At 49.8% G+C, this 13,609-nt stretch overlaps 1 protein-coding gene across 1 annotated transcript in view; it reads right to left on the minus strand.

The window, feature by feature from the left end:
- Nucleotides 1-13,609, minus strand: part of FAM171A1 (family with sequence similarity 171 member A1) — a 124,699-nt gene that overhangs the window by 33,186 nt on the left and 77,904 nt on the right. The window contains exon 4 of the mRNA XM_027121952.1: nt 996-1,154. Within this exon, the coding sequence (XP_026977753.1) occupies nt 996-1,154 (159 nt within the window). The remainder of the gene's footprint in view (nt 1-995; nt 1,155-13,609) is intronic.

The following is a 13,609-nucleotide window of genomic DNA, read 5'->3' on the forward strand; positions in this document are numbered from 1 at the left end:
AATGCAGTAATGTACTCACCTAGCGGGATTTAACCCAGAACAGCCTTTGGTTTTCAAGTTTATGTTGTGACTCGTGTAAAGTGTTGGGGAAAAGAAGAGGGGGAGACAGGAAAACGATTCAGGGCTTGAGACCCGGCCACCATCCATTCACCAAAAGGAGGGCCGGGGACCACGTCAGCACCGAGCTCTGTCGGCCGGGAACGGAGGTAAGGGCGGTCTTTCACTGGTCAGGAACGATTACCTATTTTTTGGCTGGTGGCTTTTAGTTTCTATGATCTTTGAGCAGTGTGTGTCCTGCCAGCCTAGGGTGAGAATGACCAAGCGGACTTAGAGGCCTTCCGGGAGATGTTTCAAAGTCAAGTATGAAGGCTCACCACTCTTCGCAGAGGAGAAGGCAAAGAGAGGGCAAACTCAGAGAAAGGGAGGTTGTGAGAAAAGGCTGGATGGACTCAGCCGGTGGAGCCCAGAGGCTCCCTGCCCGCCAAGTGCTCCCTGTACTGGTGGGAGGAGGCATGGTGTGTTCGTCTGGGAATCAGGCCCAGGGCCACCCGCGCCCCTCCCAGCTGTGACACGTGCCCAGGGTGGGGGTGGGGAGGCGGGGACAGTGCATCTCCGCACAGCTGGGCAGGCCGCTTCACCGAATACACGTTCCGGGGGCAAGTGGGGCGAGGCTGAGAACACGGGGACAGAAAACCTCTAACTCTGATCGGACACTTAAAAAAATTCAATTAAAAGAACTTCTGGGAATTAAATATACTTCATTGGCCAACGGAGAGCTCAGGCAACTGGTACCAAGAGAGAGGCTCAGGGAGACAAGCTCATGAAAGTGGCGCAGGCTGAAGTCCTCAAATGACACTTTCAGTGCCCTTGAACTTGTAGACGACAGATCTGCCCTTCTGCACCTCGGGTTGGGTTCTCCCACTTATAAAGATACAAACGCATATAAAGATGCAAACTCAGACTGCCCGGCTGGAAAGAAACGAGCCTCGAGTTACCTGTTCCGTTTCCATCTAGTCCCCGCAAATATGGAAAGCCGTCCACCTCCGAGGGGGAGCCGGCAGCCGTGAGAAAGGCTGTCAGGTCACTGTAGCTGGTGTTCTCCGGCAGCCGCAGAGCTCTCCTCTGGAAATGCACGCGAGGCTGCGGCCGGGCACCTGCGGAAATGAACCCTGGAGTTACCTCTCGGAGGGGCGGTTTCTGTTTCCAGAAAACGCAAACCCCGGAAAAGCTCCTCTAAGGTTTCAGTGTGGCTTCCCCGTCTCCACTCCTCTCGACATCCCCTCACATCGCCCATTCTCGCGGGCACAGAGATGTGACAGCACGTTATTATGGGGAGAGAAATAACAGCCCATTGTCACGTTTGCTTTCACACAGAACGTTATTTAGGTTTTTCACAAAAAGCTCTGTTTGTGAGCAGTCTTTTCACTGCCCAGCCTTTGCCTATGGGTAGGGGTAGCGTTTTGGGAAAAAGTCCACTTAAGTGAAATGAGTAGGTGACAATTAATCTCTTGATACAAACAAGGCAGGAGAGACCCTTTGACACCGTTACAGACACATCCTTAGTCTTCCTGGTAAAATCTGGTCCAAGCTGAAGCAGAGCAGGGCAACAGACCAGCAGCTGGACAAGACACTGCAAATAAGAACCCACAGTAATGAGTCCTTTCCCTTCGGCAGACGCTGCCTTTTGGCATTCCATCCACTCCGGTGGATGCATCTGACTCGCGACGGATCATGTTACAGATTCTATGATGAGCCTCTTGAAAGGATGTGAGAACTGCTCTTTTCAGCAAACTCAACTCTGTGCAGGATGGCTTGAGCCAGTGACCCTGTTACGCAGTTACCTTGTGACACCATCCGCAGTTTGACTTTGCTCCAGGTCTTATTTTGACTGTAAAACCTGAACCCGTTTTTATCTATTGCTGTAGTGAGGGTCACAAGACGCAAACGTGCTGTATCAGTTTGCACACACAACCAGCAAAAACATTGTGACGACAAAAATGAATAGAGATGGGAGTTGGAGCATTTCCTGATGGAAGTACACATCTCTCTGGGTTAAAATAAAGTGGTTCCTTGGACTTCCCTGGTGGTGCAGTGGTTAAGAATCTGCCTGCCAATGCAGGGGACACGGGTTCGAGCCCTGCTCTGGGAAGATCCCACATGCCACAGAGCAACTAAGCCCATGCACCACAACTACTGAGCCTGCAAGCCACAACTGCTGAGCCCGTGTGCCACAACTACTGAAGCCCGTGTGCCTAGAGCCCGTGTTCCGCAACAAGAGAAGCCACCGCAGTGAGAAGCCCAGGCACCGCAACGAGGAGTAGCCCCCGCTCGCCACACCTAGAGAAAGCCCGGGTGCAGCAACAAAGACCCAACGCAGCCAAAATCAACTTAATTAATTAAAAAAATAAATAAAGTGGTTCCTCAAACGTGGTGGTCTGCCCTGATGTTCTGGTCATCATATATCCCACCCCAGCCTTAAGGGAGGCCACGTTTCCCTGTGGTCAGCTGGGGGCTTCCTCTTCCCCACCCACGGATGTCCTGACACAACAGCCCTGCCCAGAGTTCATGGTCTTTATGTCTACACCAAGGTTCCTCTTCACCCTGGATCAGAAATTTTTAAAGGGGGCTTACCTAGTGGCACAGTGGTTAAGACTCTGCGTTCCCAATGCAGGGGGCCCGGGTTCGATCCCTGGCCAGGGAACTAGATCCCACATGCATGCCACAATTAGGAGTCTGAATGTCGCAACTGGGGAGCCCATGTGCTGCAACTAAGGAGCCCTTGAGCCACAACTAAGGAGCCTGCCTGCTGCAACTAAGACCCGGTGCAACCGAAAATATTAATAAATAAATAAATATTTTTTTAAAAAAGAAACTTTTAAGGGAGGAATAAGCCTATCAAGAAGTGTTCTAGGGGAATTCTCTGAAGGTCCAGTGGTTTGGACTCTGTGCTTTCACTGCCGAGGGCCCGTGTTCAATCCTTGGTCAGGGCACTAAGATCCTGCAAACTGCAAAATAAAATAAAATAAAATAAAAATCAGTGTTCTAGAATAACGGAGCTCTGGAGCTCCAAGGATCAACTAATCCAAGTCTCTTCTGACAGGTGAGCCCACAAAATGGACTCACCACCAACACAGACTTACGGGGTGGGCTGCCTTGACCATGTGTGACCAAGGCGGTCATGACGGCCCCTGAAAATCACTGACTGCATTTCTCAGATGACTGGTTCTCCATAAACACTGGCCCAGCTCTAGATCCCATGGGAGCCAGGTGCCCAAACTCACAACAGTCCTATCTGAAGCTAAGTGGACATGGACGTCGGTCCTGTTCTAGACCATCGATGCCCTTTCTTGGTCCCTAAAACAAAGCTATGGTGATGCACTGGCATCCCCATAGCTGAATCTTCTCTCTTTCAGCTCTTGTGAGTCTGCTCTCCTTGTCCTCTGATTTCACATGACAGCAATGCCTTCCTGCTGTCACCTCCTCGGTCTGCGCAGGGCTCAGATGCCTCATGCTCCCAGGGGGTGGGGCGTTCTCCACGCCGGCCCGGAGCGTCGTGCCTCACCCGATCCCTTTTCCCGCAGCCCGCTTCCCGCACATGCTGTCTGCCTCTTTCCTTCTTCTGCGAGCTGCCCTCAGAGACGGAAGGTCAAAGCGAACCCTTTCTCGTCCATCTCCTCACCCCCAACTACGTGACAACATTCTCTCCTCCTGTTATCATTTTCTTTCAATGCTAGTGAATGTCCTGCGATTTGTTTCCTCTTCTCCACCGTTCTTCAGCCTAAACAATGCTGCTGCCGCCTGGGTTTCATGCACTGGCAAACGGGGAACTCGCTACTAGGAAGGACAGAAGGGCGTGTCTGCAGCGTGACGGCGCAAAGAGGGGCTTGTTCTCACAAGGGTCAAGGCAGAAAGCAGGGGCCAGGCGGGTTACCCCAGAACACCGTGGGTCCTGTGTGCCCCTCCGGGCCCCGTGAGATGGGCAGGTTGAAGTCACCGTGAAGGGCCCTTTGGCTGAAAGGAAGAGAACCCACTCATCCTGGACCAAGGAAAAGGGGACGTTGCTGAAAGATGAAGGGGAGTCCTGCTGAGCGCCAGGAAACTAGCCCAGCCAGGCCTTATGGGGACCAGCCTGGGACCCGGACACACAACCGAGGCTGTTCCCAGCTCTCGGGCCACTGGGCGTCTCATTCCCATTCTTTTTTTTTTTTTTTTCTGATTTTAAATTTTAATAAATTGAAGTTTAAAGAAGTCCTCCTTAAATTCAATTTAAAATGGTATCCCTTTCAGATTGAGGGAGATTTTAAAGAGGTGGCTACTTTTGCATTTGGTTCCTCATTTTTTTTTTAATGTTTTTTACTCTATTGAGAGATGTTAGGTTTTAGTTCTTCTCATTTATTTATTTTTTGGCTGCGTCGGGCCTTAGTTGCGGCACATGGGATACTTCTTTGCAGCGCGCAGCCTTCTCTCTAGTTGTGGCGCTCTGAAGCCTGTGCAGGCTCAGTAGTTGCGGCACGTGGGCTCTCTAGTTGAGGCATGCAGCCTCAGTAGTTGTGGCGCATGGGCTCCAGAGCATGTGCGCTCTCTAGTTGAGGCATGCAGCCTCAGTAGTTGAGGCATGCAGCCTCAGCAGTTGTGGCGCACAGGCTTAGTTGCCCCGTGGCATGAGGGATCTTAGTTCCCCGACCGGGGATCGAACTGGAGTCCCCTGTGTTGCAAGATGGATTCTTAACCACTGGACCACCAAAGAGGTCCCAGTTCCTCATTTTTTTTAGTTGAAGTATAATTTATTTACAATATTGTGTTAGTTTCAGGTGAACAGCAAAGTCATTCAGTTATATGTATATTTTTTCAGATTATTTTCCATTATAGAGTACTAGATATTGAATATTATTCCCTGTCTTATACAGTAGGTCCTTGCTGCTTATCTATTTTATATATAGTAGTGTGTGTCTGTTAATCCCAAACTCCTAAATTATCCCTTACCCCCTCCCCTGCTCTTTCCCCTTTGGTAACCATGAGTTTGTTTTCTATGTCTGTGAGTCTATTTCTGTTTTGTAAATAGATTCATTTGTATTATTTTTTTAGATTCCACATATAAGTGATATCACATATCATCACAGTTCAGTGTCTTTCTGTCTGTCTCTGTGTATGTGTCTATTTCTCTCTGCCCCTGTGCGTGCTTCTCTCTCTGCCTTTTTGTCTCTGTGTGCATGTCTCTGCCTCTGTCTCTCCCTGGCACACCATGAGTTTCAGTGGGAGATGCACCTCTCCCCACTCCTCTTCCCCTGCTGCCCCCCTTCCCCTTTCTGTGCAGAAGAATTCACTCCCTGAACAGACACCGTGTCTGTCCCCCACTTCTGGAGGAGTGGGGGGCACAGAGGGGCGATGCTGGGGCAGGTTTACTCGAAGAGGGTGTGGCTGGCCCAGCTGCTTTGACACACGCTGTGAACACACGCTGTGATGCTGCTGGGGGATTGAACACAGGAGCACGGGCTCTGCCTGATGAAATGCCCCGAGAAACGTCTGAGGGGTGTAAGGGTCGAAGTACTCTGAGCCGCAGCGTAAATACGATCTAAAGTGGGTACGTGTCGGGTTGGGGGGTGGTTATGCTCTTAAGCCTAAGTTTATGGATTAAAGCTGCTGAGTTCCCACACATTTCAGGAGAGGGACCTGACTGGGTGGGGAGGGGAGCATGGAGGGGGACGGGTCTGTCCCTCTTCTGTGGTTGCCTCTCCTCCACACTCCCCACAGCAGCTGTGTCATCCTCCATCCTCCTTGGGGCTCCACCATTATCCCCCCAGTGCTCAAATCCAACTCTACTAAAAACACCGGGGTGGGCTTCTCGTTGCGGTGGCTTCTCTTGGGAGCACGGGCTCTAGGCACGTGGGCTTCAGTAGTTGCGGCATGTGGGCTCAGTAGTTGTGGTTCATAGGCTCAGTAGTTGTGGCGCACGGGCTTAGTTGCTCCGCAGCACGTGGGATCTTCCCGGACCAGGGCTCGAACCCGTGTCCCCTGCATTGGCAGGCGGATTCGTAACCGCTGCGCCACCAGGGAAGCCCCCTCCGGCTGCGCTTTAAAATCTTTTTTCCCTCTTCTCTGCTGCCTCTTCTGCCCCTGCCCTCCCCCAAGGTCAACCCGAGTTTCCTAACTTTTGCTTGTTTTATTGCAAGACGTGACTCGATCCACTATTCTTGCCTTCATCAAAAACCTCTCTCCAGAAGCTTTTCCTCCCCAACCAACACATATACTCCTTTCTTCCTCAGCTAGAAAAACCACAGCAAGACACCACTTTCGCTCTTATCCCCGTAAGCCTCCTCTCTTTCCCTTCAACGCCCAGGGACGTGGCTTTCACCCCCCTCCCCCACGCCGCCCTTGGAAATGTCACCTGATGACTGTATAATCTGCAAACCCGTGACCCTGGCTCGCCTTCCTGCCTCCAGCTACTCACAATGATGCGCGCTGTTCCCCGCCCCCGCGCGGGGTCATGGTGCTGCACTCCGCTCTCCCCAGAGTAGCCGGCTTTTTCCTCTATGAGTGCTTGTTTCTCCTCCTGCTTCGGATGCGACTGCTCCCGAAGGCTCACCACAGTCGCCTCTGCTGTTCCTGACTCTCTCCTGACTTGCCTGACTCTCCTCCCTGCTGGAGCCTCACCAGTTACCTTCCGGTCGTGCCGGGGACTCCACGCCTGCATTCCCGCCGCCTCTGCACCTCAACTCGGATGCCCGTCAGACACTGAAGTCATCACTACCTTCTGTCCAACTTAAAGCCCCGCTCCCCCCCCCCCGACACCTGTGTTTGACTCCAGGTTGCCACCATCGCTTTTCGTCACACAAGTGCCAGGACGGCCCAATCTTCCCTTATCAACGTTTCTAGCATCTTCTTTTCCCTCCGTCCTGCCTCCACCCTACACTACCCTGTGACGTGACCCTCAACTATTGCAAAAGTCTCCTAACTTCCCCTGTGTTTCAGCCTCACCCCTTTCCCGCCTCATCTACTGATGGTTCTCCAGTTCCACTCTCATCACCGCCTTTCCCCACCCAGAAACCTTCAATGGATCCACCGCTTCCCAAATTAACAGCGGCAACAATCATAGACCAACACAGACCCGAACTGCTGCCCCACTTCTCTCATGGGAGGTGTAGTTCAGCACTTTAGAATTTACAAAGATCTTACATACACATTATTTCACTTAATAATCTACAGCAGGATAAAGAAGGTGCGGTACATGTACACAATGGAATATTACACAGCCATAAAAAAGAACAAAATAATGCAGCCGTTTGCAGTGACAGGGATGGACCTAGAGATTGTCATACTGAGTGAAGTAAGTCAGACAGAGGAAGACAAATATCCTATGATCCCGCTTATGTGTGGAATCTAAAAAAAGGGTACAAATGAACTTGTTCACAAAACAGAAACAGAGTCACAGATGCAGAAAACAAACTTATGGTTACTAGGGGATAAGGGGGGAGAGATAAATTGGGAGATTGGGATTGACTTATATACACTACTATATACAAAATAGATAACTAATAAGGACCTACTGTATAGCACAGGGAACTCTACTCAATACTCTGTAAGGGCCTATATGGAAAAAGAATCTAAAAAAGAGTGGAGATATACATACATACATATATATCTATATATATGACTGATTCACTTTGCTGTACACCTGAAACTAACGCAACATTGTAAATCAACTAGACTCCAATAAAAATTAAAAAAAAAAAAAACCTACAACAATCCCGTGAAGAAGGAGCTCTTTCCTCTCTTTACGGGGTAGGAAACTGAGGCCCAGAGAGGCCCACAGTCATTCTGTTTGTACGAGGTGGAAATGAATTCTTTGAATTCCGACCTCTGCGTCCCTTCCTAGCACACCTGCCCACGTCAGAACAGATGCTCTGCTATTACTGCCACGGCCCTCATCCTCTGGCCCATGCAGCTCTGCTTCTGCTCACGAGCTCACGTTCTTCCCCGCATCTGGAGCTTCTCCGCATCGTCTCTATTTGCAGATCCTACCCGTCATGCAAGGTGCACCTCCAATGCCACCTCTCCTGTGTGGCCTTTCTGGATCCCACCCCAAGCTCTAAACTCTACTTGTATGTCTCTTACAGAACCCATCTTCCTGCGCCTGGTATTGTATTTATTTGTGTATTTGAGCATCTCCCTAACCAGAGGCGCCATGAGAAGAGGACATGCGTAGGAGCATCACTGTGTATATCTCTCTGTTTCTATCTCTCCTCCACCACCTTTGAGCTGAGTGACTTTGGGGTCTGGGTTCTTTATCTTGAAAGTGGGTGTGGCCCACGCCTGTCTCATGATATGGCTGCTAGGATGTTAGCTCAGAACACACATGCATTGATACGATGCCTCACATTGCCTCCTGGTACATACCAGGTACGGGATCAGCAATAATTTCCCGCCGCCTCTCCCCGTTTAGATGGCAGCTCCTTAAGAGCAGGTGTCCTGTGAAACCCATGGTACCACGTTCTGGGAATGCTTATAGGATTAAATGTAAAGATGAGTTATTCCGGGCAACTCACTGGGTCCTAGTAATGGTCTGTCTCAGTTCTGACTAGGTCACCATCCCTCATTCTCAGCACTATTAACGTTGCTGGGGGACAACGCTGCTGGGGGACAGGGGCTGTTCTGTGCATTGCGGCATCTACCCACTAGATGCCAGGAGTGGCTCCCAAGCTGTGACATTGCCAGATGCCCCTGGGGGGAAACTGCCCCTGACTGAGAGGATTCCACAAGATACTCTGAGCGTCCTCAGAATGACCCAGAGGACACGGACAGAGTCTCCTCTGCCCCGGGGCACAGGATACATGATGGGGAAGAGGATGAAGGTCCTGACATCCTAGGACTCCAGGGTAGAGAAGGTAGTCATGGCAATGGCTGAATCATCATACTGTTTTGATGCCAAAATAGAGGGTTACGCGCAAAAAGTACAGGAGAAGCTTCAGCAGAGAACCATCAGCCACCCAGGAGAGAAATTCCAGGGGTGACAGACATCTGGACCGCGGCTAGAGGCCAAGGCCTCCCCGTGAGCCCCGTGCAGGCTGTGTGGGCTCCGGACAGAGGGGGAGTCTCGTGAAGGGCCTGGTGCACCCCGGTCAGGAGTCTGAACTCGAGGCAACCTGCAGGGGAGAGAGTCTCCGGGGGTTCTCGGAACGGGAATGAAGGAATCGTGTTCGTTTTGACCAAATTCCGATAGCAGAGTTGGGGGTGGCTGTGGGTAGAGAAATCCTAGAGTCAGAGCGTCAGCCAGGCTCCTGTGAGATGTTCGGTGAGAAATGATGTAGCTGCAAATAAAGACAGTGGCCTCGGGGAAGAAAACAGAGGAGGTGGCTGGAGCTGAAAGCCACTTTTGGAATGTGGGCGAGGCGGGGAAGGGAGAACCGGGGAGGAGACGGGGAAGCGGTGAACAGGAGACAAGGAGGGAGGGGAAGTGCAGGAGGAAGGACGCCAGCTCGGGGATGCAGGGAGGACGAGGCCACCGGAGCTGGCACAAGAAATCCCTAAAGGAAATTCTCGAGGGCAGACGGCTCCGAAGTTTGAGTGGGAAAGGAAGTGAGGAATAGGGATTAAGATGGGTTTCCTTGGAAGGGCGGGCTTCGTAATTCTGGGAGCTGAGAAGGAACCAGAGGAGAAAGATGGAAGATTCGGCGCAAACAGAGGGAGGTGGGAGGGGAGGAGATTAGACGAGGGATTGACTGTGATGTGAAGAGGCTCCTGGTGGGGGAGGAGCCACGGGGAGACACGTCACAATGTCCCCTTAGAAGGGGATGCAGAAAAGCAGGCCACAGAAAGCAGCCTTCCCCGATCGCCTCTGTGTTCCCTGGACCCACCGTCAAGGTCATGGCTAAGAGGAGGGCACGCAGGTCGGGGGTGTGTGCAGAGCGTGGGAGAGTCTGACAGCACTGCCTGGGGAACAGAAAGGGGACTGTCCTGGGGACCGTAAAGAGAGCAGTGCAGAGGCCCCGCAGGATGGACACTGCTGGTTTGGGTGGTACCAGCTGGCCTGATGACAGTGCAGCCACGAGCAGCCCGGGGCACCTTGACGGTACTTTCTTATTTACCGTCATCACATTCTGAGTCGACAACGTGCTGTTTCTCCCGAGACAGCGTGAAGGTCTGAGAGAGCCGGCAGTAGAGCAACGACTCCTACCTTATGGTTCATCGTCGTGAGGTTACATTTTGGAATCACCATCAAACTCCTCCTTGAAAGCTTCCAGTTCCTCAGCAAAGTACAAAAAACTCTCAAAGAAAATGATCCTTATAAAGCAATTGACAAGTGTTCTCTCTTTCCACTCTCCTATGATCTCATTGCAAAGATTAAAAGCCATTTGCACTATCATATGATCCAGCAATTCTACTCCTGGGTATATATCCGAAGAAAATGGAATGAAAACACTAATTCAAAAAGACACATGCACCCCAATGTTCATAGCAACATTATTTACAGTAGCCAAGATGTGGAAGCAACCTAAGTGTCCATCAACAGAGGAATGGATAAAGAAGATGTGGTACAAATACACAGTGGAATACTACCCAGCCATCGAACAGAACAAAATAATGCCATTTGCAGCAACATGGATGGACCGAGAGGGTATTAAACTTAATGAAGTGAGACAGACAAATACTGTATGTTTTCACCTATATGTGGACTATAAAAACGAAAACAAATGAATGACTATAACAAAACAGAAACAGACGTGTAGATACAGAGAACAAACTCTTGGTTTCCATTGGGGAGAAGGGCAACACAGGGGTAGGGGATTAAGAGGTATAAACTACTAGGTATAAAATAAATAAGGTACAGGATATAAGATACCACATACGGAATATAACCAGTATTTTATACTAACTTTAAATGCAGTATCATATATAAAAATATCAATCACTATGCCCTACATCTGAAGCTAATAGAACATTGTAGGTCAACTATACTTCAATAAAAAAAATGTAAAAAAAATGTAAAAGCAATTTGCAAGCGTTCTGTGATAACGAGCATACTTTTAGACCCAGCCTCTGTTGGGAAAGATCCCTATACGTAGTTAATCAATGGCTATGTTGGTCCTTCCCCTTCACCACACTGTTATCATAAGACTGCTCCAGGCTTTCTATATAAAATAGTGTCAACAATGACAATGCAATCACTTTCCTCACTTTTCAAATGAAATCGAACGCTAAGGCCAGTTCCATTGGAAACATGCATTTACTGTGTGTGTGTGTGTGTGTGTGTGTGTGTGTGTGTGAAGGCACTGCACATAATCCCACCTCGTCTGATGGGAATAGTTTTAGGGTGTGTATGGTCAGAATTTAAATAGATACCATACCTAGAGAGAGGAAAACAAGTGAGTAGTCTTCTATTCTTCAAGGAAAACTCTCATTAACCATGAGCTTATTCTAGGTTATTTGGCTGTAAACATTTCAAAACAAAAACTTCACCTGAAGCATTGAACATCTTCCCATAGAGAACATCCCCGCCTCTCCTGTCTCCACCTCTCTCACCCAGTGGCCTTTGTGCTTTCAAATCTTTTGCTCCAGTGTCACGTAAAACCAAACAATGGGGCATCACCCAAAACTATGCACATAACACGGGTGAGGCTTTGTCAAACTGTCATCACACTACCTCCCCATTTCCTTGGGGGGATCATCTGACACACGGTAACATCCAAGCAACACAGAAAAACTCAAACGGCTGACAGTACTTACATGTCTGATCAGCAAGAGTTTATGTTTTTCTCCTCTGATTCCATTAAAAAAAAAATAAATGCACCTACACTTGACCAGTTTGAGAATAAAAATTTGATGTATTATTTGGAAATTCAGTTCTGTATTCGCTTTATGGAACAGAACTGCAAAGACCAAAAATTATCTACACGTGGCTCTCCTTCCAAGTGGTAAGAAAACGTGAAACAAATTCACCCAGTGTTATTCCTGCCGTGCCTCAACTCTACTGAGACAAGGAAAAGTACAACTAGCAATAGTTAAATTCACGAAGTGGCGTAAGTTAAAAAATTAAAATGTAGACCATTTAAAAAAGCTGGAATGTTAAATGAGATTTTTGGCAAGGGAGAAATAAATGGTTCTCAGTTTACGGTTACATAGAGGAGGGAAGTGATACACTAGACTGAATAAATTAACCATAACAAAAACTACCATAACGAAAGCTGCCATGAATGTCTTACATCCTTGGGTTTCTAACACGACCGTACTTCCTGCTCCTTAGAGAGAGAGAGTTACTCAAATACTCTGTATGTCTGTGTGCGTGTGTGTACATGTGAACGGTCCTCTTAGCAGCCACAACAAAGAAAATAATTAACCCGAGCTTGAGTGATCTATACAGGAAGTGCAAAGAAAGGTGGGATTTGGACAGTTTTTAAATATTTACTCAACCCTTCAGTGAATTGCTCATTGTGGACGGATCCGAAGGCGGGCATGGGGCCAGGCCCTGGGGATGCTAAGGTGAACGTGACCCCCGCCTTGTTCTTCAGGTTTTTCAGTTTTAGTCCGGGAGGTAAGATATTACTACCAAATATGGCAGAAGGGGCGGCATCGGATACAGAACCCCCAGCTGGAGGGCTGTTTTAATCCATCCTCCTGGTTACTGATAAGGACAGGAGGGGGCACAAGGGAGACAGGATGTGTGGAACCCAAGGCTGGAGCCGGGGCAGGGGGTGCGCGGAAGGCACGGGCCTGGGTCTGGGCTCAGGGCAGCTCTGGGACCACGTGGCAGGAGTTTGTGGATTTCACCTGAATGCTGTACCATTAACATGACTCCACAAATCCCGGTCTGCGGTCTGCTTCTCTCTGGCCTGCTACCAACCAGCTCCCTTTTCTGACTCATACTTTCTGTTCCCTTCAAACCTGGGCTTGCAGATGACCTGGTGTAATTACAGACCCACTGCATCTCGTGACCACACAGTCAGCTGAGAGTCTCATCTCTTCTGGGTTCTCAGTCCCACCCCGGCAAAAGGAAGAGAGAGAAGAACTGATGGCTCCAGCGATTCTCCTCCAGCTGGGTCCCAGCCCCTGGCCACACTATGGACTGGTGACCCCTCTGAGTCGGGGGTCCCTTGGCAGCCGAAGGTGAAGGACAAGACACTGGCATGAATCTCGTCTCCAGGGAAGACACAGAAAAGACCTCCTGGAGGGTGTGGCCTTGAAGTGGGTCTTGATGTCCAAGGAGAATTTGAAGAGAGATTGGGAAGATGGGGTGGGACATGTCAGGTGAAAAATAGAAAAAGAAATTCAGTTAGGCTAGAACACAAGACATGGAGGAGAAGAGCTCTTAGGAGGGAGGTTGAGGCCAGGTCAGGAGGCCGGGGCATGCTGTGCAAGGAGGTGGGATTTCACTCTGTGGGCAAAGGGTTCTGCTCCAGGAAGATCACTCGGGCAGCTCAGTGCAAGGTGTGTTGGGAGGAGACACAAGAGATGGGACATCTGGTTGATCTTCTCAAGTCCAGCGCCAACGCTAGCTCAGCGAGCGGACACCAGCACACTGGCTGGAGGCCACTGCAGTGGCCCGGGTGGAGACCGAGACCAGGACTGAATCAGGGCATGGGCCGTGCAGTGCAAATGTGCAACATGTGGGCAGCAG

Source organism: Aethalodelphis obliquidens, unplaced genomic scaffold, assembly GCF_003676395.1.
Source record: "Aethalodelphis obliquidens isolate GAN/ISIS:26980383/991018 unplaced genomic scaffold, ASM367639v1 scaffold23, whole genome shotgun sequence".
Classification (NCBI taxonomy): Eukaryota; Metazoa; Chordata; class Mammalia; order Artiodactyla; family Delphinidae; genus Aethalodelphis; species Aethalodelphis obliquidens.